Raw genomic sequence first — 26,842 nt, forward strand, 5'->3', positions numbered from 1 at the left:
ATCTGAGATATTTAGTCTGCAAGTATTGGGGAAACAATTGATTCAGATGTTTGTGCTAAGTTCTAATTTTAGCTGTATTTCTCCCTCATTAAAAGTAAAACAGGAACCTTCCTGATTTAGATTTTGAGGGCCAGAGTCCTAGTCATGGTGTTTAAATGTTTCCCCAAGACCCACTTCCTTCTCATTTCATTTCCCCTCAGGAAACAAATGAAGTGCAAATGAAACCTTGTTTCACAGTCACCTTTTAGGAGATCAAAGATTAATCTTAGCTTATTTTTCAGGTTATCTTTTGACTTTAAATTCTCCAGCCAGTACTTAAGACGGGCTGGTGCTGAGAGCCGTGGTGACCCTGTGGAACCCAAGCATCTGGAACTCACTGATGGGCAACTCGGGGCTCAGGGGGAGTCACCTGGAAACGGAACAGGGCGCTCTCCTGCCCTGCCATCGTTTGAACGTCCACTGAAGCACAGCCCTACCACCAGCCAGAGCATCCACAATCCCATGCTGACTTTTCTAGTTTGAAAATGTCCTCTTTATCCCACACATAGCACTTAACTGGGTTTTGTTTGCATCTGAGGGGGAGACGGCCCACAGAACTGATGTATGAATAAAACACTACCTCTAAGAAAAATAGGCCAAGTTTAGACATTTCCAGGCAACCCCAGCCAAGTGTATCACAAAGCGAGAATGTGGGGTTCATCACTGCATTTTACATAAAGGTATCAGTAATAAACTTCAGGAAGTAAATTCACTTGTCCTTTGAAATAGAAGCATGCAACTGTTACAAAGCCATGGTAAGTGGTTTATAAAATGTAATTTTATTTTACGTTACTCTGCTGTTACATAGGGCACAACATTTTCACAAGGCGTTCTGGGACTACAGCCCACGATCGGCAATGCACGGTGGCGGTCCGGCTCCGGACGGTCACCGGACGCGCCGGGCTCCCTCCCTCCCACCTGTGTACACATCCGCACGGAGAAGCACTGAGGTGTCGGACTTGGACTTGTGGACTTCAACCTGTTCCCCATCCCACTGCATTAGGAAATGACATGCACTTGAAGTTACCGAAAGCAACGCTTGTGCTCTGGCAGCAACATGCTACTTCTGCTACCTAGGGAAGTGAATACCAGAACTACAAAGGCCAGAGGTATAAGTGAATTTTTATTAGGGAGGGAAGTTGTCAACCGAAACAGCAGCAAATGAAGAGTAAAGAAGGAAACCCCTGTTGCCACAGACACGCAAGGCCCCCACCACCTGACACAGGAGACATTCCCGTTCGTGACCCCCAGCCCAGAAACACCGACTGCGTTTTCACTCAATCTAAACCTCCGGAGTCCTACCCGAAAGGGACGCATGAACGTGGAGAAGTGCTTGCTGAAAGGAAGCCCCCAAGGAAGAGCAAGGCAGGGAATGTAGAAAGAAGAAGTTATGTAAAACACCCTTTAAATTGTAATTAACTACGTTTTCAAATCTTCACAGTAATACAAAACACAGCCACTTGCAGAACTGGTTCAGATTACTTAAATACCAGGTACATTTTTAGTCCCCTACGTAAGTGTCTGGAAGTTACTTATGTCGATGTGAAATGAAGCTATTAATACTTGTCTACAGCAGTAACCGCACACCAGGAAGGCCAAGACAAACACAGATCAAGGACTGGAGTTCTCCCAAAGCTGCAGTGTGAGAAGACTAGAAACAGTTGACTCCATACACATGAGTGGGGCCCCCTGCTCTAGGGAGCCCCGCGAGTAAGGAACGGAGATGTGTACAAAGGCTTCCGGAGGGAGGGCGGGTGGCGCCCTGCACGCGGCTAGTTCTCTGCCCCTTCCGCCGCGTCGCACTCTTCGCCGGCGCTGTCTGACGTCCATAGCTAGGAGAGAGAGATCACATTCAGTTACTGTCTCCACAGCAGACAATCGCGTCCAGTCCCACCATCGTATCAGACTGTAATTCTGCGGGCAGTGAATTACTCTAACAACGGAGAGTATAACTAGGACGGGAAGTCACAGCTCTCAGAACCCCGAACACCACCAACTCCTCCCCAGAGTGTGTCCCTGCAGACTACTCACAGTGCGTCTAAAGTGACACACACACATGCACCGAGCACATCGCAATTTTTTTAATTGACTGGTATCGGAGAGGGAGAGGCAAAGGGAGAGGGAGGGAGACTGGCCGTCCCACGCATGTTTACGCACTCGTCGGCTGCTTCCTGCCTGTGCCCTGACCAGGACGGGATCCGCAGCCTCGCGTGCTGGGACCATAATCTCTTCAACTGAGCTACCCGGCCAAGGCTGTCTGAGTCCATTTTAAAGCTTACTCTTTGTAAGTACCATGATTTCAGGGAAAAAAGCGAGGTAACATCCTTAGAATTTTCGCTCTCTCATTTCCTACAGCTCAAAGCTCTTCATGAAAGCACTACTGAAATATAGTTTGAGATTCATAAAGCAAAAAAATTTAAGGGAAGAGGAGAGACCGTGGTCATAGTAACTATTTCCAAGTAGCTAAAGAGCTACCATACAGTACAAAAGTCGGTCACTCTGTGTTGCTGCAAAGAGTGGAGCCGGACTGGGCGACACGGCATCAGGAAGAAGCAGGCGTGCATGAACACACAGAGGAAGGATTGGGGAGCTAGCCAGGGTATGAAAACGAAACTGATCCCTAAGGGTCTAAGTTGACAGTGGAATGAAGTGAAATGGAAGAGTCCATATTTATTGACTGAAATCCATACCCCACAAAACGGATTTCTATCAGACCAGGACACTACCTGAATTTCAGAAAAGCAGGGTTCCTATACAATCTTTAAGTTATTGTTAAGATACCAACGTAAATAAAAACAAAACAAATGTCCCTGGAGAACCGTCTCCACAGGAGAGAACAGAAAACCCGTGAAGATGCAGGCGGCACCAGGCGCACCCGGGAAGGGGCCCACCGCTCCGGCTGCATTTCCCCTGCAGACACTGCTCCCGATCAGTGCCGTCACCCCACGACGACCGGGATTTGTGTCTTCCCGTTCCCCCGAACTGATATGGTGCTGACAGCAAATAGAACCCTTTAGCAAAAGATAAAGCCCCAAACCAGGGCTTGGGGGGAGAACTACACGAACAGTAAAAGGTGGGTGGGCCTCCTTCCACCTTTTGTCTAAGGTTCTGACATATCAAATTTACTTAAACCTATAAAAAAAGACACTAAATAAAGCTCAACCTATATATTTTTTCCTCCATCACTTTTTCTTTTATCATCTGCTTGTCTGAGTAGTAGGAAGAAAAACAAAGAAAAACCGAATTTAAAAAGACACGCAAGCCACAGGCAGGAGCTGGCCCGGAGGCAGAGGAGGAGCCCGTGGAAGCTCGGGCCGCGGCCCGTTGCCTGCCAACAGAACGCGCACACCGTTCCCAAGGTCAAGTTGTATTAGCGGCAGGCACTTCATGTGACTTTGGAGAAGCTTAGGTGGCTACAATAGCCCCTGCCTTGCTATAGCTCATTTACCCAAGAGAAGAAAATGCTGAAACTACCTAAACTCTCCATATATTTTTTAAAGATTTTATTTATTCATTTTTAGACAGGGGAAGGGAGAGGGAAAGAGAAAAAAGAAACAGCAATGTGTGGTTGCCTCTCGAGCACCCCATCCTGGGGACCTGGCCCACAACCCAGCCATGTAACTTGACTGAGAATCGAACCGGCGACCCTTTGGTTCGCTGGCCCGTGCTCAATCCGCTGAGCCACACCAGCCAGGGTTAGACTGTCCACATTAACCCAATTTATCATCAACTTCATCCCAGTGAAACACTGATGTGAACTGATTTGAGTTCCTGCAACTTCTGTACCTTCTCAGGAAGGTCTGATAAAATGTTCAACGTGAAAACCTGCCCACAAAAGAACAATTGTCCTGTACAAAATATACTTTTCTTCATGCATCCACATATTCATTTTCTTCTAAGAGAAAGTGAAGCCGTTACACGGCTGCCCCAAGAGACAGGGGCCTGAAATAAAAGAGAGGCCCTCCTGTCCCTGGGAAGGAGACGGAAGAACGAGCACTCACTGTGAGGTTGTCCCTAAGCAGCTGCATGATGAGGGTGCTGTCTTTGTAGGAGTCTTCGTTCAGTGTGTCGAGCTCTGCAATGGCCTCGTCGAAAGCCTGGTGAGAAGCAATACCCGCGTAAACTACCTGCATCAACACCGCCTGGCCAGCCCACAGTGACAAGCCATTTGTTCAAGATAGGTCAACGTCCACTTTATGTTCTACTATCCACTAAAAACAAAACTTGGTGGGATCATTTCCTCAGATTCTCAGTTTAAGAACTTATGATGGTAAAAAAAAAAAGAAGAGATATCCAAATAAAAATAGTAGAAACCATCCCTGATTACCCAAGCAAATAAAATGCCTAGAAATCAATTATTTGTTATCTCAAATAAGCTTGGCTAAGAAGGCCTCCCTGCACGCACACCGTACCGTTTTAGCCAGTGTGCAGGCCAGCTCCGGGTTATTCAGGATCTCGTAGTAGAACACAGAGAAGTTCAGAGCCAGCCCCAGGCGAATTGGGTGAGTGGGCTGCATCTCCTTCTTGCTGATATCAAAAGCCTCTTGGTAAGCTCCTTGGGAATTATCTATCGTTTCTGTGAAGGAAAAGAAAAAAAAAAAAAATAAATAAATAAATAAATAAATAAATAAAGAGAAAAGCAGGACACTGAAAACACCCATCCGGCATACAGCGTATCAACACCCCTAACACGTACTGCTAGCTCTCGGTAGAACCAGGTCTTTCTCTCCAGCCTTCTTTTAAAACCACAGTAGCAAACCAAAACATTCTCTTGCACTGGGTATTTAAAAACTAGTTTATAATGTTGCTGGCTTATAATCAGCCTAATAAAAAAACCCATTACTATATTACGTCAGATTTTTCCATCACTGGGGCTCCAAAGTTTTTCTTCTTTTACAATGCTTAATTTTATTACTTGAAAATGCAGTAATTAAAAATAATTTGACTGGTATATGCTAATAATATCTTAATAAAGCTGGGGGGAAAACTGGCTATAATACCCCTTCTCAAAATAATGAAAAACACTTTACAAAGACGACCATCACCAAATCTCTATTTTTGTGACTTACTTGTGAAAATGATACTGATCCTTTGTATCAAGATGTATCATGCGAAAAGCGATATAAAAGTGCCAGCATACAGAACAAAACCTGCTCTGACTAGAGTTTGATTACTGGCTTAATAAAAACGTCACCTTCCTACCCTGGCTGGTGTGGCTCAGTGGGTTGAGTGCCGGTCCGCAAACCAAAGGGTCCTCAGTTCAATTCCCAGTCAGGGCACATGCTTGGTTGTGGCTCAGGTCCCCAGTGTGCGTGTGGGGGAGGGCACATGAGAGGCAACCACACACTGATGTTTCTCTCCCTCTCTTTCTCCCTCCCTTCCGCTCTAAAAATAAAAAAATAAAATCTAAAAAAAAAAAGGTCACCTTTTTGAAAAAAATGTTCAGCAAGCATTACCAACATAATTTGATTATATCCCTGTGTTGAAAAGGGTAGGTTTTCTGAATGAGGCCGCTGGCCCATTAGGACTCTGGAAACACTGACCTACAGAGGTTCGGTGGTCCCTGTACAGCCAGACCCTGCCAATTTCCCCCGCTCTGGAACAGCCAGTGTGAGGACGGGAGCAAGGCTGCTTAGCCCCGCGCTGAGGAGCATCGGCTGGCCGCCGGCTGGCTCTTGAGGAGGCACTACGGTGAGTAAAGGTCTCAGCTGTGAGTGCCAGCTACCGCCAAACCTCACACTGGTGCAGGGTTTTGTGCACAGGACTACCAAGTGCCAGCGAGCCAGGGAGGGTGGGATGGGATAAATGCCAGGACCAACTTGCTAGCGTCGGAAGGTTCAGTTCTGTCACACTCAGTTTTGCTGTTTTTACGGCAACGGGGATTTTACATCAACAACACACTAAGTCTAGTATACAAATTTTGTTACAACAGGGTAACAGAATTTTCTCTCCATGTCTTTAAACCGGTATTTGGATGGTGAAACTGTCTCACTTTCTGTTAGTAGCTCTGCAGGAGTTCGCCTTTTCCAGATGGCAGAAAATTGAGAACAAAATAATAGGCTTGTTGGGAAGGAGTAAGGAGTTCAGTGCTGCTTGTACCTAGAATTTGCTGGTAGCAGAAACACACACAAAATTTAATGGGGTCTCATTATCCTCAGCTACCAGCACTCCAGGAGAATGACTTCACTGCTAATTAACTTACTTTGATTTGTCCAACAAGCACGCTAGGCAATTCGGTTATTACTCTTTTCCCCAAGTCTATGTCTCCTGATAAATTATACGCCAGCAATAATGCTCTCATTTCGCCTAGCCTCACAAACTCGGTTATAGGTAATTAGTCGTCAATGTTATGATCCTTCAAAATAGGCAGCAGTTAACATGTCAAACAGGAAAACACACCCGGTTTCCACGGTGTAAGGAGCATCACTCAAAGCGTACGCAAGGGGCTCTGGGCCTACAATTATGGTGAACCACCTTCTACAGCATAAGCGATGAGGCCTGTTTTTAATAATATCTTAACTGTAATCAGAAAGTTTATGAGGATATGTTTATTGATTTTTTATTAGAGAGAGGAAGAGGGAGAGAGGAAAAAAACATGGATGTGAGAGAGAAACAGCCATCTGCTGCCTCCTATACACATCCCTGACCAAGGAGCAGACCACAGCCTAGGTACTCGCCCCTGCATGGGAATCGAACCCACAGCCTTTCAGTGTACTGAGCGATGGCCAACCAGCTGACCCACCCGGCCAGGGCTGCAATTTTTTAAATAGAGCACACAATGTGAACTCATGACTGTATTTTCACGTTTGAGAACACAAAGCAACATTATTTTCTTTATACACAGACCCCAAAATGGTTTTTACAGTTACAAACACCTCCAGACTACACAGAAACTACTGTCCTAGTATCCCACTAATCCTCCCCCACTCCTAGCTCACATTTTAGCTTCACCCGCGAACCAAACACACTTACGTTTGCGATCGTCGCCACACGCGACCTCCGCCAGGTACCGGAAGTAGTCTCCCTTCATCTTCAGGTAGAAGACCTTGCTCTCTGGATTAGTTGCGTTGGCTATTAAGTACTTATCCAGCAGTTCCTGGAAGGAAGAAAATAAAACGTTAGGCATCAACAGGCAGGTACTATCGCAGCCGCGAACCCCCAGGGAGGTGCAGTCAAGTGTCCACACGGTGGCTGCCCCACGCGCTGGACGCTCCGGCTCACGGCAAGCCCCGTTTCTAACGGTACAGCTGGCCCCCGCCAGGCACCGGCCGGAAAGAGCCTGCCTGCTCACTCACGCGTCCGTTCGGCGAGCACTTCCCTGTGCCTGCCAGGCGCCACGTGCCAGGTGCCAGGCGCCGCACTGGACCGGAAAGGGGGGTTAATAAGGCAGCCACGAGGCCAAGTCCTCGACCTCGAGAGCTCAGGCTCGAATACGGGAAGGGCACGTGTACCGTCCAGTGCACACCAGGCGCCAGGCGGCGAAAGGGACGGGAGCGAGGCCGCGGAAGCAGGGAGGCGTCCCCGGGAGGGACGCCGGGATCCTCAGGAGGGGACGGCGGAACGCAGCCCTCGGCGCGCCTGCGCACTCGCTTCCGGAGGGCACGGAACAGCGCAGGCGCAGAGCAGCGGGTCTCCAGCCCGGAGCCGGCGTGGCGGTCTCCGCAGACCGGTGCCTGCACAGAGCGAGGGGGTCCCGGGGGGCCAAGACGAGTGTGTCCACCGAACATCGACATACTTATAAATATATACAAAATATGTGTTCTAAGTTTTTAAACTGTGTTAGTATTTAAACATATCTTTGGCCTTCACTTCATACAGAGAAATGCGCACTGCTCCCACGAGCTCGTACTTCCCAGACCGAGTTACCTGCAGAAGGTGTGCCTGGGAGTACAAAAGGTCACAGAAGCCACACCTAATAGATATCTTCTGGGGCTACCAATTTTACTAAATGCTAAGTAATTTTAAGTCCTTTTTGAATTTAAAAACATTACAAAGATGATAAAATAAAATTCTCATGGAAAATTTAAGACACTGGTACCTACACCCCCTAGGCTTGTTTGGGAGAAAAAAATAAATGGATGCGAAAGAACAGGACTCGTGGCCCAGGAGCTCAGTGAGAGCCAGCAGCGGTTGCTCGGCCAAATGCCCCCACGCCCCCACCGAGACGCCAGGGTCAAGAAGCGCATGGAAGCAAGGATCGGAGACGCAGCCATGTCTGCACTGTGGAAAAACGGTCACCGGCATTTATCAGTTAACATTACGTAAAAATGCCCCCTCTGATACAGAATTGGGAAGTTTGCAGAATCACCCAGTAAGACTGTTTCAAAGTCTCATAATACATTTCTAACTTAAGAAGTAAAAGGCTGTTTACAGACCAAGTTTAGAAAATGTAGCTCTTACCTGATTAAAAACGGCCTAAGTACAAGATTACATATTTTAAAGGAAATGAACAGGAAAACACTTAAAATGTTTAAATCCTTAAAGCACTTGTTAAAAGAACGTGTAGGTTACAGGTAGCATGTCAGAGGCCCAGAGCTCAGGGGAAGGTAAGCCCAAGACTGCAGTAATGCCACATGACAGAGCCCCAGAAGCCGATGCATCATTCACAGTGGCAGGGGCCACATGGCGGCTGGATCTGGAGCGCCGCCCGGCAGGGGCAGCGACGCTCGCTGTCATCACGGGCTGCGGCCCAGCGCTGAAGGCCGCTGCGAAGACACTCGCTGCTTCCTCACTCCACACCCCACGGGGAAAAGCAACGGAAACTTCGACTGTGATAACTTCTTCTCGACATCGCCAATACGATTTTACTAGGTATTAACATGAACCTGAGAAACTCCCAGAATCTGAGAAAATCACACTTTTCCCCTTTCATACCATTTTTACACACAGACTGTCACAAAAAAGGTCACTCGTTTCTGAATCTCAGATTAACTCGGTCATCCCTACTTTTTAAAGTGGTATCGTTCAATTATAGTTTACACCCAATAATACTCAGTCACCACTATTTTAAAAAAATTAAATAAACCAGAGCGGACTCTGGGAAGCGGCATCAAACAACGCAAACGCAGCACGCATGCCGTGGCAACCAGCACTGCCACGGTCGGCCATTCTAAGGCGCTGAGACGAGGTCCCACAGAGGGGATCCGGCAGGGCGCCAGCTCTGATGAAGACACTTCCAAGTCACAGACAAGAGCTACTTGGTGACACCTTTAAGACCCCGTGCTTTCTGGGTAAATCTGGTGGAAGTGCGGTAGCAGATGCTGAGGAGAGTCGACCAGAACGAGGTCTGGAGGCGAGAAACGGGATTCCACTGCCAGTCCCTGCGGAGCCCCTCAGGCCAGATGGGGGTGCTCTCCCCGGGGCTGTGTCCCTGGCACGGGGCCTTCCAAGGACTGGGGGAGCCCCTGAACAGTCACCTCGGCGTGAGCTGCAAGCCCCCCCTTCCTGAAACTATGAACTCTGACTCCCAGCGCACACACAGCCATCATGCACGATTCGCAGTGCTGGCTTTCATAAAGCAGCTCGGGCATCACTTCCGTCCTGGAGGGCAGCCAGGTGGCACGGTTCTTTGTCAGATGCCACCAGCTCTCTGTGAAGGGACCGACAGGTACGGAGGGACCGTGCCTCTCCACGGGCTGACAAGCAGCAGAGATCTTACTTTAGCCTAATTAAGGACAGGGTTCGGCGGCAGGCCCTGCTGATGTGCTCACAGCTGCACCAGGGTCCCCTGCACCGGCCACCGCTCATGCCACAGAGAACAAAGGCTGCGAGTACTGACGGCATGCAGCCTGAGTGTGCAACTCTTTTGTTAAACAAACAAACAAACAAAAACCCTCAATACAGAGCAGAGAAAAATAACCCCAAATGGTAGAGGCTCCCTGGGTAAGAAAATCTTCCCACGTGAGGTAAAAAGTCAGGACAGAGGAGCCTATTGTAACATTTACGTATCTACAAGTCCCCACAGACTTCTGTGCATTGTCCCCGGCAGGGAAGCAGGGGAGCCCCTCTGTGACTCCGCACCAGCTGCTGTATGGTCCTGGGAGGCCGGAGGGCTAAGCCGGGGCTCGCTCCAGACGGACCCTGTTCTGGACGGAGGGGCGGAGGCGGGTGGCGTGCTCCTCTCTGGGGACCCGAGAGATCAGGGAAGAGGACAGTGAACTTCCTCCCCAAATGTGCAGGGTGGACAGGTCACTGAGGACCACCCAGACCAAAAACACTCGAGCGGGAGCACAGTCAGGGGCAAGAACACGGGTTACGACGACACAGGCCACTGGAGGGGAGAAGCGGCGGCAACGCCGTATCCCGAAGAGCTGTGAACTTCTGCCACACAGGACGCCACCTACGTGTCAAAGGAGCACACGCCACTCCAGTCAGCCACGGTACGTCATGACCTCTTTTACAACTAGCATTTTATGACCCCTTAACTATTCTAAAATGAAATTAGGTGATGATGTATCTACACACAATTTAAAACACACATTACCATCCTACATAGGACGTGAAGGAGCAGGAAGAGCTGCGACAAAACAGCACAGCACGGGGGTCAGTGTCCCCCAGGGCGGCAGCATTGAGCACGTCTCCTCGGCATCTGCTGCAAGAAGCACCACGGACGCTGAGGACCCGCGGACACGGGCCTGCGCAGTCCGCCCCCATCACGAACAGCCTGGCCGGGCAGGCTGCAAACCCGACGAAGGGCAGCCTTGGATTCCACACGGCAGTCGCAGTCCGGGGTAATTAATTCTGCATGCGTTGAAAACGCTTTGTGTTTAAACGTGGCGCAAAGTTAGGTCTTGGCCTCGGATAAAGGTAAGCCTCTACCTACACAACCACGGCACTGAATCAAAGGCCGGCCAGCCGGCCACCAAGCAGGCCCGCCTCTAACTCAGAGTGTTTCCCCACATGTCCCATTCACAACACGCTGCGGCCGGCCCATGCGTCAAGCACCCGGCACAGCACCTGTCGCAGGTGAGACCTGTGTGTCGTGCTGGCGTCAGCACAGCGGGATGGGGGTGGCAGCGCCAATCCAGCGCTTGCTCTCCTTGAATCACTCGCTTTCTGGATTCTCCACTCTCGACCAAAGCAGTGAGTGACACGCACGAGCCAACCAGCACCGCCACTTCCTAACAGACACCGCCCCGTGCTGCTCTCTCGCCGGTGTGCTCCTTCGGCGAAGCTGTTCTCGGAAAAATCGTTACCGCACACTGGTGTCTGCAATTCAAACCTAACGCCCCAGGATTCTTCCTCCCTTATTTATACCTTCTTCTCACACACACGAGACTCTGCTTCCCATTTAAACAACAGCTAACAGATGTAATCACACACTATTCTAAGAAAGTCAAAACCCAAGTTCCTCGCCCCCTCCTGGGCCCTCACAGACGTCCAGTCCTTCCCCTCCCTCCAGGCCACCACCACCTTCAGCGTCTCGTGCCCACCCCTGGAGGGAGAGCCCACTCACAGCCCCGCGAGCTCTGCGCCTCGCTCTCCCCACACTGTAATCCCCCCGAGGTCACGCCGTGCCCGCAGACGGGACTCCACAGCATGGGCCTCAGGTGGTTGTTTGAAGAGGCTCCTGAGTTGCTTCCAGTCTTCGGACGTCCCCGACCACGCACCACATGTGCACACGGTCTCCGATCTTCAACTGTCCCCCTGGAAGCCATCCCCAGTGATCCCCCACTAATCCCCCACTAGCCAGGCGGGACTGCTCCGGTTTCTCAGCGTCCTTCCGAACAGGGTGTGAAATTTTTTATCGTTTCTGATCCAACAGGTGAAAAACATCTTACTATAGTTTTATTTGCAATTTTCTAATTTTATAAATTGCATGCCATAGACGAAGTTAAACATCTGTATGACTTTTTCTAATAATTGGCTTTTTATCCTTTGCCATTTCCTAATGGTTTTTTTCCTTTACTGATTTCTCTTTACATGTTAACGATATTAGTTCATTTTCCAGATGTATCTCATATGAACTTCACATACTTAAAGACTTTTGTCTGGCTATAAAACATCATTTATTAATATTTCTTAGTACACTAAATCAGACATAGTATTACCAATGTTTCTGACAAATACAAGAAGCAGAAGTTAATATGACTATTCAATTTCAGAATAAAACACATGAGCAGAAGACTTGTAACTGAAATACAACTCTGCCCTGGCTGGTGTGGCTCAGTGAGTTGAGTGCCGGCCTGCAAACCAAAAGGTCGCAGGTTTGATTCCCCATCAGGGCACATGCCTGAGTTGTGGGCCAGATCCCCAGCTGGGGCCGTGCAAGAGGCAACTGGTCAATGTTTTCTCTCTCACATCAGTATTTCTCTTTCTCTCCCTCTCTCTCTCTCTCCCAGCCTTCCCCTCTCTCTAAAAAATAAATAAATAAAATCTTGAAAAGAAATCTGTGACCCACCACCTTACCAGAGAGATGCAACAGGAACCAGAGGGGAACAGCACGAACGAGGGAGAGCGGTCACTGGGAGACAATGGCCGAGACCCTCACAGCAACACTACAAACGGCGATTCCCACGGAGCGGAAGCACACTGCCTCCCAAAGACGGTGCGGTAAAAACACACGCATACCTAGACTGCCGCCAGGGTGCAACTGCAGAACGCCAAAGACAGAAAATTCTTAAAAGTAACCAGAAAAATGACACGTGACCTGTAAAGGAAGGAACAATGTGACTGACAGTTGCTTTTTCATCAGAAACCAACGGAGTGTTTTCAAAGTGCTGAAAAGACAACTGGGGGTTAAAATTCATTAACCAATTAAAAGCACCACGTAAAAGCAGGTGCAAAACATGTCCACCCAAAGAAGTCCCAGACCTTCACCGAAGGAAACTTTTCAGAGTGGGGAGGAAGCGACGGAATAAAAGAGAAGTCACCAGTTAGAATAACTACAGCAACTAACATATCGAGTAACTGAAAAATTCCTGGTCATAATCTGTGAAGGTTCCACGCTCCCCGAACTGGTAACACAGCACCGGTACAAGATGCTGAATAACAAACAGTACACGCACTGCCTTACGTTTGCAGAGGCCGGCCTTTCAAGTTCCTTTGTGTTAGTTACGTGCAGAAGACTGGGCTGCCTTTTAATGGACACCTGTTCCCAACCTTTTAAAGGATTATGTAAAATTAAGGATAGCTTTTTTCTTTAATCAAATAAATACCTTTAAGGCTACCCTTCCTAAAATGTGACAACTATGATAATCTGCTACCGGGAGAAAATGTTTCATTAGAATAATCAGGGATTTCAAATATCTCAATAGCCTCCTATCCCTTTTAAGGTAACTGGCGAGGTTACCTTAAAGAACCAGGGAGATCTGGTTCTTTATCCAGAGATTGGGTTGGCAACTCACTAGCCGACTGTGTACGTGGTGATGACGCACATGCCTGCCCCAGCCCTAGCGGGGAAGTTCAAGTTCACTTTTACAGCCCTCCGTTTCTTCATCTGCAACAGAGAGCGTGGCCACGCCTACTTTACGGGGTTGCTGTGAAGGCCCAGCCAGCTAACACGAACTGCCCGGAACAGGGCTCAGTGAGACTAGAGCCTCCATCACCACCACGCACGGCCACCCGGCCCTCCTCCTAGACACGAGACACACCCACCGCCCACACAGCCCTCTGAGACATTATAAACTTATTCAAAAACATTAGTTTTGCCTTCCTAACACAATCTACTGTTGGTTTCCCCCCACTCCATTTTCTGCCTTGGAAGTGGCCCTCCACACCGCAGGGAGGACCTGAGTGCCATCCTAACTTCTCTGGGCGCACACCCCAGGCCTCCCCCATCTAGTCACCCAAGCCCCTGATGGAATCTCCTCCAAGTCAAGACTCGGGAAAACCGCTCAGACAAAGCAGCACAGAATACTCTGGGGATGTGTGCAACTGTGAGCCGCCGAAGGGAAGGGAAAGGGGTTCGTTCTACTGTCCACACGGGACCACGTTCCCAGCCACCTAGGCTCCCCAGCGTGCCCTTGGCCCCCCTCCCCACACCCCAGCCCAGCAAAGGCCATCACACCCTGACAAGCGCACGCAACCACACGCAGCTATAATTCACCAACACAGACAGATCAGGATTAACAAGGGAACCAAGGCAAATACCAATTTGTACACTTCCTTCCCCTCGGAGAACCTGCAATTTACCAGTATCCGGAAACGCCTTCAGCCACTGATTTGGGAAGAAGACGAAGGCTAGCAGGAAAACAAGTGTTTTAAAACAATTAGCTGATTTGACTTTGACAGAGAGGGGAAAACGGGGGGGTGGGCGTGGGGGTGGGGAGAAACCGCGATCCACCGCTCCACTCCTTCGAGCTGGCTGACGCTGGTGTGTGCCCCGATGACCGGGGGCCAAAAACCAACGCTGGCGCGTGGGGACGACACTCCCAACAACGGAGCCAGGGCCCAGTTTCGATTTTTTTTTTTAAGGGGAAAAAAACCAGAGCGGTAAGTCAAATCTCAGTTTGGTCATAAGTGATCCCACTAAACAGACATACTGACAGCTGAGAAAAAGATGTTCTAATAATTAAAATAGGTCACAACAGCCTTGCTCGCTTAGTAAATAGGTCAAGTTTTGCTATACCCTAGGGACTCTAATAGAAGTAGGTAACAGCCTATACTAGCAGAGACACCACTGTACTTTCCATATGAGCTTTGTCTCTCATAAGCTTACAAGCCGAATTAAGCCATTTCTACATTAAAGACATGATATAATTATTTGTGACGAGCTTCCCATCTGTGGCCAACCCTCGCCACACACGCTCACCCCGGCTGCACTATCACACACAGCTCTGCCGTCCAGCCTCCGGTCCGCCGGCTCTGTCGCGGGGCACCACGGAGAGAACGGGGTCAAACAGACTGAAGAGGCCATGGGAAGAAAATGACTGCAACTAGACTTGCAGGGTCACTGCTAACCGTCAGCACAAAAGTGGCCTTGGAAAATAAAGTGCTGCTGGATAGTTTACAGGAGAAAAAAACAAAAACAAAGTCTTCGTTCTTACATGCTCTTAACGGCTTACCAATATAGACCTGAATCAGACACACTTTATTTTGGGGACGGCCACAAAAGGAACTCAGGACGCCGGGAAACTCCAGACAATGCAGGATTGGGTCTCGTTAGCGGACTTGGTGAGAAAGAAAACACCACGTTCTTTCATGGGGAGAGAGTCAGAGCGAAGGCAAGAAACACACCGCACGGGAGAGCCCTCGGTACTGCCCCGTGGCCGGAGAGCAGGGAGGAGGGGCAGGGACAACGGAGGCGGGAGACGAAGCTGGAAGTCCCTAAATCCCAGCACGGAACTTGGATTCCATCTAATCTGGTAACGACTGTGATTTTTAAAAATGTATTTACTGACTTGACAGAGAAAGAAACGAACACCACCGACTTGCTGTTCCCTTACTCTTACACACGCACTGGCTGTCTCTCGGGTGTGCCCTGACCGGGGATGGAACCTGCAGCCTTGGAGTGTCTGGATGATGCTCTAACCACCTGAGCTCCCCTACCCGGCCAGCACGGCTGTGAAAATTCTAAAAGCAACAGTTATTTCCTCCCCATGTCTTCTAAAGTAAAACCAGTAAATCAGTGAGGGGTAAGAGCGAGCCACTCTAGTTGAAGAGCACGAGTGTGTAAGGGCCCGACCGCCCCCACTTCCACGAGACCGAGTTCGGAGGAAGGCGCAGTGACCGCAGGAGAGTGGGGCCCTAGAAGGCGGCTGGACCGCCAGAGGCACAGTGGGCACGGAGAGAGGCTCTTCCAGAACAGGTGGACGTGGGCTCGCGGCTACCTGGCTGGGCAGCCAGGCAGACCCACACGCCCCTGTTTCCTTACAGGTGAACATGTCTCGCCTACCCACAAACGCACACACACGGCGCCAGGAAACGGATCGGAAAGTACTAACGCGCTGTGACTTGTAACCGACTGTGGAGTGAGTGCGCTGACACCTAAACCCCGTTCCGGAGCGCAGGTGCGATCTCCGCGTTCAGACGGGGAGACAGGGCTTTCCGACGACGAGGCGGCGAGAAGTGCAATGGGAGCGGAGTGCGGGAGTGTCCGGGAGGGCAAACAACTTGGCCAGAGCGAGAACAACGGGTCATCACGCGCTGTCCTTACGTGAACCTGTTTTCCTTTAATTCTCACCAAGGATACGCACTTACCGACTTTAGAGAGAAAGGGGGAGCAGGGAGGGAGAGAGGGAGAACCACCAATTGGTTAGTCACCTCCTCATGGGCGTGCTCTGACCAACGACTGAAGCTGCAACCTAGGCAAGTGCCCTGACTGGGAATCAAACCTGCGACCTTTTGGTGTACAGGACAACAGCCAACTAACTCAGCCACCCGGCCAGGGCCGTAAGTGAACTTTCATGCCAAATCACTTCTGACCATGTTCTCCATAAGCAGAGAACTTCAGATTAAGGGGACTTTTATCCGGGACGACCGGAGAGCCACATGAAAAGAAAGAGGGCTGGACCTCTTCCTCACACCATATGCAGGAATTAACTGGGAATGAGCCAAAACCACAACCTGGGAGCTGAGACAGCAGAACGCCCAGCGAAAGCATGAATGTTAATTTTCAAGACCTTGGATCAGGCAGTGGTTTTTTAGACATTTTAATGAAAGCACAAGCAACCTAAAGAAAAAAACCGGACTTCATCAAAATTAACAACTTTAAATATTTGGCAGGTGTGGGAAAGGAGAGGGAAGAAAGATTTCCGTGGGACCATCAGTACGTACACCAGGTCCCCTTACCCAGTTTCCCTCTCCTTGGTTCCAGGCACCCAAGGTCAACAGCAGTCCGAAGCTATTACGCGGAAAATTCCAGAAACAAAGAATTGGTAAGATTTAAATCGCATGCTCTTCCGAGTACCACGGTGACATCCTGTGCCACGCTGCTCCGTCCCACCCCCTTGTCCGGCGTCTCCTCCCTGCACAGGCTCCCTGCTCTGCTGGCCTGTGAGCAGCCACCTCTGGTATCCGACAGGCCGTCATGCGCTGTGGGGCTTGTGTTCGAGTCGCCGTTCCTTCACTCAGTCTGGGCCCCAGGGCACACGAGCAGCGGCGCTGGCAACGTGGATGTGCCGCAGAGACGCCGTCAGGGGCCTCGGCTGAGTGAGAAGGTGCCCATGTGCAGGAAAGCCAGCAGGAAGCCAGGGGTTCGGCACCACCCCAGGCTTCAGGCGTGCTCTGGGGGTCTGGGGACACAACCCCTGAGGATTCGGGGGATGACTGTAATTGGATGAAGTCAAATCAGTGTACACACACCATTTCCTGTCTCAGATGTCAGCCCTGGGATGTTTAACTATCATATATGATTTTTATAAATATAAGCTAAGTTACATAAAAATTAACTTTCATAAAGCAAAAATATATTCACGGGATGCCCAGTCCTTCCAAAAATCTAACTTCCTGCCACCACCAAGAGCCAGCGGCCCGGCCCCTGCAGTCGGCCCCCACGCCAGCTGGAGCAGCTCTGACTGAGGATGCGCGGCCCCCACAGCCCCGACCTCTCTGGCCACAGCGCCGGGCCATCGGACCCCCAGGCAGGCACCGTAAGCACTGAGGGTCTGTAAAGCGTACATACCGACCGCCAAGTACGTAGTAAAAAGCACCGGGCCGAAAGGTCACGACACTTCATGTACGTTTCCCTGCAAGTGTCTGATGCCGTTGTTTAAAAGAGCAAAACTTTTCTGAGCTTCGTTCAAGTAACGTCTGGGGCAGGAGGAGCAAAGCGAGAGGGAAAACGGCAGGACTGACTCCTCCGAGTAACATCAGCAAGAGTTACCTGGGCCGTAAAAGCCTGACCTGAAACCAGCACCGCTCAGGTGTCAGAGCATCCCTCCGACCCCTCCCGCTCACCTCCCACCGTCCCCTGGACACAAACACCACGCCAGACGGTCCTCTAAGAAAGCACCGGCATTCAGTGTACAGAGGGCCGCAGAGCCACCGGCTCTCCGCCGCCCCACGCGAGGCCCGCAGCAAACCTCTAGAAGGAAGAGCACTTCAGGTCAAAGTTAGAGAACGGAGGCTGTCACACAACACGTACTCAGTGCCACACGGCCACGTCCAGCCGTGCACACCGTCCGGGTGAGGAGGAGGTCGTGGGGCGCTGCCCCCCTGGACAGAAAAGATGTATACGGGGAGCGGAGATCCGAGCGAACGACAAGTTTCACTGAGGCCGTTCTCTGCAAGCTCTGGGACCTTCAGACCGAAATGCCCACAGCCCAGAAGGCCACTCCCTACCGACTCCACACACGCCCAGCCTGCGCTCGGGCTGGGCGCTGGGGAGCGAAGAGACATCCCATCAACCCGACGCCGCTGTCCCCAACGCAAGGGAGCAGAAGCCATCCAACATGCCCACCTCTCTGAGCGTCACAGTGAACGCACAAACGCCAGGTGCACCCTCAACTCACGCAGTCTGAACGAAGGCCCATGTACCCGTGTAACTCAACCCCACACCGGCATGAAGGGCATCACACTCACTACACGAAGGTCCCTCCGGCCCCTTCCCGGTCAGTCGCTGCCTCCGGCCCCGCAGAGGCCAGCAGTCCTCTGACTCTTCACCCACAGACTACCTCTGCACGTCCTAGAGTTTCATGTAAACCGAACCACTCGATGTGCTTTTTCATGCAAAGCCTCTTTCGCTTAGCACTGTTTTGGAAATCCAAAACAGTTCTAGTGTGTATCAGTAGCCCATCCCTTTTGGCTGCTACATAGTATCCCGTCTCTAGGACTATACCACAGTCCGTCCATCCGTTTCTTATTCTTATTACTGGACTGTTTCAAGTTTCCTGCTCTTGGAATGAAGCTGCTGTGGACATCCCAGTCCAGACGTTTTTCTGGACCTACGCTTCCATTCCTCGTGTGCAGCTACGTGGTGGGGGTGGAGTTTCTGAGGGGAAAGATAACCTTTAATTATGGACAATTTCAAACATGCATAAAAGGATAGTATCATGAATCACCACTAAAGCAGCTACAGTGGTGTTAATTCACGGATGCACGAGTGCGCTCCGTTCACACTCCGACTTTGAAGCAGTGAGTACTATCACCATCGTTTTGTCTTTAAACACATCAATATGCAAATAATATTTTCAAATCTGGTCAAATTATCATGAAATATTCCAGAAATCTTCACTGTTAACTTACTTATGGATTAGGAGTTTAATTAAAGTAGCAATGAATGAACTATAATTTTTCTTCTATTCGCATCTTTTATTTAAACGATGCCTCTATACCACACTTACATGTAGCAAGCCAACCAATGACACAAAGGTATTTCCCCGCCCTGACTGGTGTGGCTCAGTGGTCTGGGTGTCCTCCTGACAAACCCGAAGGCCGCTGACTCAATTCCCAACCAGGACACACGCCTGGGTTGCAGGCCAGGCTCCCCCCCAGTTTGCATGTTGACCAAATTAGTTAATTCCTTACATCCTAGTTCTCTCAACTTTAAAAATGGAAATAATACTACCAATCCAACCTATGGGGACAAAATGAGTATATAAAAGTGCTTAAAATAGTGCTTAGTGTATAGTAAATGCCTAATAAATACTAGTTATAATTTTAATCACAAGCTTATAAAAGCAGGTACCATCATCACCAATTTATAGATGAAGAAATAGAACCTTAAAAAATCAGTAAACTTGCTCTAGCCGAATAGCTCAGTTGGTTAGAGCATCATCCCAATATGCCACGGTTGCAGATTCGATATCTGGTCAGGACACGTACAAGAACCAACCAATGAATGCATAAATAAGTGGAACAACAAGTCGACCTTTCCCTCTCTCTCTCTCTCTCTCTCAAAACAATAAATAGAAATTTTAAAGAGAGCTCAAGAAACTCATCCATAGTCAAAAACCCGTAAGGTTATAGAGCAATGATTTAAAAACTCTTAATTCCAGAGTCCATAATTTTTCCATTATGTCAATAAAATTATATTAAGACTTATTAACTATCAAAAATAAAATATCAGCCATGGCTGGTGTGGCTCAGTGGATTGAGCATGGATGGGCCTGCGAACCACAGGGTCACTGGTTCAATTCCTGATCAGGGCACATGCCTTGAGTTGCGGACCAGGTCCCCAGAGGGGGGCGTGCAAGAGGCAACCACACTGATGTTTCTCTCCCTCTTTCTCCCTTACTTTCCCTCTCTCTGGAAATGAATAAATAAAATCTTAAAAAATATATCAGTCTTACTTCAAAATAATGTCCAGCACTATGTATTTTCATTGAGATCAATTTGGAACACTTAACTAAATCAAGCCCATTTCTGAATTAGGCTGACAGAGCACTTACATACGGACAGAGACAACTTTTCGGAAAGCTTCTATACACTACTGAAGAGTCGGAACACAGACTACGGTCCCCGAATTGTTATAGCGCAGTGCACCGACACAGCCTGCTGAAGCCAGCCCACGACACGGCCATCGGCACGAAAGGGCAACACGGGGCTGAGATGAACGTCACCTCGCAGTTCCCTCAGTATCTCCTCCTCACTCCCATGCCACCGTCTTACAGAGGACAGATTCGGTCCCCAGGCCCCAGAAGGGCTCTGTGGACCCCCCTTTGATTTCATCAGCTTGCTGACACCTCACACCCAAGTTCTTCATGACCCACAAGCACCTTACACGTACTTTTCACTGCCCGGCTGCCACACAATCGCTCACCTTTCTTGTTTAAACTTTGCTATTCCCAACAGTCCTTACTAGGATTACCAAGGACGCCTCCATATCGTTCTCTGAAGCCACGTCACTGAAGTCATTATTAGTGGTTTTTCAACATTTCATACACTGTTGACATGTTCTTCAATCTGGACTTGAAACACACTCAGCCCTGGCTGGTGCTGGCCTGTGAACCAAAGGGTCACCAGTTCAATTCCCAGTCAGGGCACATGCCTGGGCTGCAGGCCAGGTTCCCAGTAGGAGGCACAAGAGAGGCAACCACACATTGATGTTTCTCTCTTGGGTTCAATTCCCAGTCAGGGCACATGGCTGGGCTGCAGGCCAGGGTCCCAGTAGGAGGTGCATGAGAGATAACCACACATTAATGTTTCTCTCTCCCTCTCTTCCCGTCTAAAAACAAATAAACTCTTAAAAAAAAAAAAAACCACTCATTTCAGAGTTGGGAGGAAGTCAGAGCAGGGCAGAATGGCTAGGGCCTATATAATTGTATGGTCCCAAGAAATCCGAATTGGAAGAGTCCTGGAAATTTTAGGACTCTTGTGGTTTCACAAATCACACTGGGAGTTAAAGAACTCGGTAAAATCTTCTCTAACATCTCTCAGATTCTACAAAGAGTTTGGTCATTTGGGCCCTTTTCATCTTTTTGCTCTTCAGATTACTCATTTAGATTTTTAACCTTTTTTCCTGCCCTTTTATAGTTCGGTTGTCTCTCTGAATACAGTCCTTATCAAAAAGACTGAGCACTGTCCACCATGTCCATTTTGAGTAAATAGTTTCAGTAATTCCACCCCCAAATTGCTCTGGGAAGGGAAGGAAGAGGCCGAGGATCTTGGCTGCTTAGGCCCCAAAGTCCGCCTGTCTCCATGTTACTTTCACTGGTCGCCTATGAATAACTAGTTTCACCTGCTTCCTCCACGCCAACCTCTCCTACCTGCTCCCCGAAGGAAAGAGGAGAAGCTCCGCAGCACTCCTATTCAGAAACTGCAGGGTTCACTCTTCTCTCGAGTCGTGCTGACGGACTCCTGACCGTGAACTCCAGGTGCTGCCAACGCACGTCACTCAAAAACCGTCCCCAAATCTCCAGTGTCTCCCCTCGGCCAACCGAAGGGGGCGAGTCCCTCTGGCGTCCTTACTTAGTTCTTACCTTCTTTTCCAGGCTTTTCTCCTGCAGCACCCCTGCACAGTCCGCTCCAGTCCCACAGAAACCTCCTTCCGGACTACTGACCCCCACCCTCCCGCCTCCCTGCTCAACATTCACTCCAAACACCTCTCGTTGGGAAGACACTCCTGGGGTTTGTTTCCTTCAAACTACACACAGCTTGCTCAAAACCGTTTTATGGGAATTATGTATTATTTGCTTGCGTATTTCTTGCACGCACACCTTATAAATTACCAGAGACAAGTTCTGTGGGTCTTAGCTCTGTTCTTCCTCACACTGCTTCTTCGCACAGGGCCTTGCACACACTAAGCTCTCAAACACAGCCGCCAAACTGAAGATGGCCTTTCCTAGGATTTTTTTTATCCTCACCCAAGGACATTTCTCCATTGCTTTCAGAGAAAGAGGGAGAGAGAAGCACCCACGTGAGAGAGAAACGTGGCCTGGTCGCCTCCTGTACACACCTGGACCAGGGGTCGAACCCGCAGCCTCGGTTTGCGTCCTGACCGGGAATCACACCCGCATCTTTCAGTTTCGGGATCACACTCTGCCCAACTGAGCCACATGGGCCAGGGCCCTGGGATTTCTTCTTTAAGAGGTTGGCCATTAAGTCACAATTAGACTCAAGCCATTTCACCAATAAAAAATTTTTATGCCTCCAATTAATCAAGCCAAACTCTTCTGTTGCACTTAGTATAAAAAAAAATAAATGTGTCCTAATTTCAAGGGTTCTCTCGTATTGAAATGGTTTCTATGAAAGGTCTCCTCTAACATACCTGGTCTCGCCTTCAAGTAACTCAGCAATTACACAAAACTCTCCTCCCCTTACACCATCATAAAAAGCTGAAATTTACAAGAGCCACAGGTGACAACAAATATTCCTCCGGCTCAGAACAGGAAAAATCTGGTGGTAATCTGGAACCACCGCAGGGTTAAGCAACAAACTGCAAGTAATCCCTGAACAGGGAGAGACCGAACTGCGCCGTGTGGACTCCCCTCGTATCTAGCGAAGCTTCTCATTAACGTCCGGGCATTGCTGTCTGCCACTGAAGTCTGCCATCACTGTGAAGTGGGCGTATTTCTTGAACACAAGCAGTTCTGTTCAAAAAGGTGTTCTAAGGGCCGCCTCTGCGCCAGGCAGGGCGTGGGGCTCAGCAGACATCAACGACTGCACCTGAGGCAAACTGTCCCTACACAAAGTTTTCTGCACTCGAGGCACACCCTGCATCGCTTTTTTGCCCCCCTTTACCAGCTACCTCCAGCAGGCAAGGTTTGTTCAGAGCCCATGTTATTTATTGTACTGGAAAAATAGGTTAAAGAAGTTAAAAAATATACAGAATAAAATAAACTCCCGCCTCACCAATCTGATGGGACCAGGAGGAGAGGGTCGGAGGGGAAGAGGCACCGCCCCCTTCGCTCCCTCTGCACAATCCCCCATCTGGCATGTGTGTCCTTTCGAGCCCACCCAAATAAACTGCGGTGAGGAGCAAACACCTCAAGCATCGGTGCACCCCCTGTGAAAGGGGCACGCACAAAAAAGGCAACTGCACGGTTCACGTTTCACCGGCAGAAACGACGCTGCAGCATTAGAACACTTATGGACAGTCCAGGACAGAATGCTGACATTTAAACTAAAAACTTATCTGTGATCAAAAGACCTCCGCAATGACAAAGCTAAAAACATGTTTCGCTCTAAGAGTGAATCAGAGCGGCCCCTTACTCCACCCAGCAGCCGCACCGCCAGGCCTGGACAGTTCAGACGTGGGGAGTGGCCCTGAGACCCCACCTGTGACCCCACAGCCCTCGAGGTCTTAGGTCTTCAGTCCCGGGCATTAGTGTCATTACACCCTGAAACGTGCCCGGGTATTCTGTTCTTTAGATTTAGCTGTGCCTTCCTCACATGTGCCCGACTTCCCCCATCCCTCCTTTTTCACAGAGGAAAAGGCTCAACAGATCCCCTTACTTGAAAAGTGAAGCGTCTTCAGATTCTCAAAGTAAATCTCCATCCCTCGGTTTCCGAGGGAAACCTAATACATACATCGCGTCCCATGGAACCGAAGCCCGGAGCCCTCGAACTGATTCGGATGTTTCCAAGTTACACTGCGCGGCAGCAACCTGGGAAAAGACCTCCTCACCCTGGAAAAGCGGCTTCTGGGTCTCAAGTGCAAGAGCACACGAAGGAGGTCAAGGCTCCCTCCTCCAACCCTCTCCGGCGTCCGGCCGACGGCCAGGCCGGCCCCAGCCCGCGGGTCTTCCCGTCCCCAGGGCACTCTCAGTGGGCAGACCTCACACCCGGGAGCTTCGGTGGCCCCGGCGCGGCCCCCCGGCTCCCGCGGACTCACCAGGACCGTGGTGCAGATGGACCGCAGCTCCGACTCCACTTTCTCCCGGTAGTCCTTAATCAGCTGCAACTTCTTGTCCGAGGTGTCGGTTTTCTGCTCGATGCTCGAGATGACCCTCCAGGCGGACCGGCGGCCCCCGACCACGTTCTTGTAGGCCACCGAGAGCAGGTTGCGCTCCTCGTTGGACAGCTCGGCGCCCTGCTCCGTCACGGCCTTCATGCAGGTGGCCATGTCGTCGTAGCGCTCGGCCTGCTCGGCCAGCTTCGCCTTCTGGATCAGCTCCGTTTTCTCCATGGGGACGGGGAGGGCAGCGAGGGCGAGCACCGAGCGGATCGGAGGCGGCGTGCGGAGCTCCGGCTGCGGGCGGCGGGCGCGGGCAGAGAGGCGGGGCGGCGCCGTCAGACAATGCGCCCGTCGCCCCAGCCGCCCGCCGCCGCCGCCGCCGCCGCCCCTTTTGTCTGTCCCCGCACGCGCGGCCCGGTTGAATTTCCCTCCCCCGCCCACGCTCCCCGCGGGGCGCCCGGGGTGCCGAGGGGTTCAGGCGGAGGCGACCGAGGCGGGAGGAGGAGGAGGAGGAACGGCCGCTCCCGCTCCCGCGCCCGCCCGGCCCAACATGGAAGCGGCCGTTGGCTCACACCTTCCCGCCGGAGCCGTCCCTAAGGAGAGCGGCGTCGGGGCCGGCCGCTGCCTGGGGCCGGCCTCGCGCCGCTCTCGAGTCCGGCCCGGCCCGCGAAGGGCCGGGGACGACCCGGGAGCTCACCTTCACGTCTCCACGGCCGCGGCGCGAGTACCACCACTTTGATCCGCTTTGGGCTTTAGCCGAGGACCCTCCCGTCTCAGCCTACCCCGGAGCCGAGGGGCGGGCCACCAGGCGACGGCCCTCGCTCCCACCGCCCAATGACACGCGGCGCTGGTCCTGAACATCCCGCCTCCTGCCCCGAGGCTGGCCAATGAGGCCTGAGCGCGCGGAAGGGGGCAAAGGGGGGCGGGACGGGCGGGGAAGCGGAGGCTAGGAGGGTGGGTCGGCTTGGGCAAGTTCGGTTGGCCGGCAGGCTGCGGCTTTGGCCACGGGGTTTCCTCCAATTAGATCCAGGGTAAAAGGACGTCACTGTTGCCATTGCGATGCTGTTACCGACTCCCCTCATCCTCCCCGCCATCCCCAGCCCGGGTGGGTGCGGCCCGGGAGCCGGAGGCTCGCGCGACCTCGCCTGCGGTGGCCGCGTCTCCTGCCGCAGCATTGGTGCAGACGGGGCATCGCATCTTTGCACTAATGCAGCTGCGGCTGCACTCGGCCCTAGCGAGGCCCGGCCTGCGAATGTGACACAGCCGGCTGTTGAGTTGCACAAGCGCCTTTCTTTCCTCCACCTTCCTATTCGTGACAAAGGTTTGGAGCTCAATACACTGAACCCAGCCTTTAATGACGTTACAATTGGGGCTGCGAATCAGAAATAATCCCATCCCCATTAAAGAAGAATTAGCTCCTGGACAAAGTGGCTTATGAGTGGCTTTTACACGATAAATTCAAGTTTTCAGACAGGCACCTAAAACTTGAAATTACCCTATAGAACGCCCCCAAAAGTCCAGGCAGGTCTTTCTGGTAATGCCAGATGTCATCATTTTCTTTAGAAAGAGAAATGACCAAAAAAAAAAAAAAGCAACTGTTTTTATATTTCTTTCTAGCCTTTCCAGGTTATTCATCTACATACATATTTCTCATATCACGGTCTCTGTGTACACACTTTTTATTTTCTGGTATTATTTTTCAGAGGACCACTGAGAAGCTCAATTTCTCTCCCTCGATGTTGACTTCTGACTCCTAGTGACCACCCTTCTGAGGAGAGAAAGGTCGCCCCCATGCCTTTTATTTAGGGTCATTGCCGGTACTTTCTCTCTGAACTAGACGCTCCCCTCCAGCCACTCGCTTCTCTGCTGGCCCTTCCCCAGTGCCTTACTCCAAGTAAGGTGGCTGTCCCGGGTGTCTGGAAAGTGGCCCAAGGATCATCATAAGGCGAAAATCTCCCTCTGGGCTCACGCTGCCACAATTCCAGTTCTAGCACATCCCAGGGAGAACGGATCGCTGAAAGCAAAGGATGCCGCAGCTGAGAACAAATGTCAGCTTCTCAGCGGAGACCCGAGCAGGTCTGGAGACTCTCGAGCACAGAGGATCCGAGAGTGCACGCAGATAGCAAGAGGTGCTGACTTTCCAGAAATCCACACTCGCTCCCAGCTGCCCCTCCCTGTCCTGCCTTGTAAAGGTTGCTTTGTGCTGTGACAGACAGGAGAGGCCTGGGCTGGAAAGGGCCTGTGTCTCAACACAGAAATGCCTCACTATGTTCTAGCATTCTAACCGAGGGCCCTGCTGTTATTTCTGGAATCCCTGGGGCCGGGCCACAGACACACGAGTGTTTATGGCCATGTGGGCTGGGGTGGAGCTGGACATCAAGAAATCCCATTGGAAAGAATTCACATGTGGAAGGTCAGATAAAATGCTTTCTGTATGACCAGTGAATTTCAAGCTTACCAGAATTAGAGACAATTCAGGCCGGGGAGAAACCAGTGGGGATAGATGGGGGGTAGTGACTCTTGAGGCGGGGACTGTTGGGGGACTGAACCTCCAAGGCAGGGAGGGAGGGAAGGGGCAAGCACACT

At 50.7% G+C, this 26,842-nt stretch overlaps 1 protein-coding gene across 1 annotated transcript; it reads right to left on the reverse strand.

Moving 5' to 3' along the window:
- Positions 1-799: 799 nt before the first annotated feature.
- Positions 800-25,092, reverse strand: YWHAQ (tyrosine 3-monooxygenase/tryptophan 5-monooxygenase activation protein theta). Its single transcript, XM_028515353.2, has 6 exons — positions 24,954-25,092; positions 24,194-24,550; positions 7,012-7,135; positions 4,452-4,615; positions 4,041-4,136; positions 800-1,871 (listed from the first exon to the last, which is right to left on the reverse strand). Exons 2-6 carry the CDS (start codon positions 24,485-24,487, stop codon positions 1,812-1,814), a joined length of 738 nt encoding a protein of 245 aa, XP_028371154.1. The 5' UTR covers positions 24,488-24,550; positions 24,954-25,092; the 3' UTR covers positions 800-1,811.
- Between the last annotated feature and the right edge of the window lie 1,750 nt (positions 25,093-26,842).

Source organism: Phyllostomus discolor, chromosome 6 (genome assembly GCF_004126475.2).
Source record: "Phyllostomus discolor isolate MPI-MPIP mPhyDis1 chromosome 6, mPhyDis1.pri.v3, whole genome shotgun sequence".
NCBI lineage: Eukaryota > Metazoa > Chordata > Mammalia > Chiroptera > Phyllostomidae > Phyllostomus > Phyllostomus discolor.

What these genes read in the sequence shown, in the direction of transcription:
- YWHAQ (XM_028515353.2), bottom strand. Translation starts at nt 24,487, where the DNA reads ATGGAGAAAACGGAGCTGATCCAGAAGGCGAAGCTGGCCGAGCAGGCC. An exon ending in CCATCTGCACCACGGTCCTG is followed by an intron (nt 7,136 to 24,193) that starts GTGAGTCCGCGG and finishes TCTTCCTTCCAG; the next exon opens with GAACTGCTGGATAAGTACTT. An exon ending in GTGTGGCGACGATCGCAAAC is followed by an intron (nt 4,616 to 7,011) that starts GTAAGTGTGTTT and finishes TTTCCTTCACAG; the next exon opens with AAACGATAGATAATTCCCAA.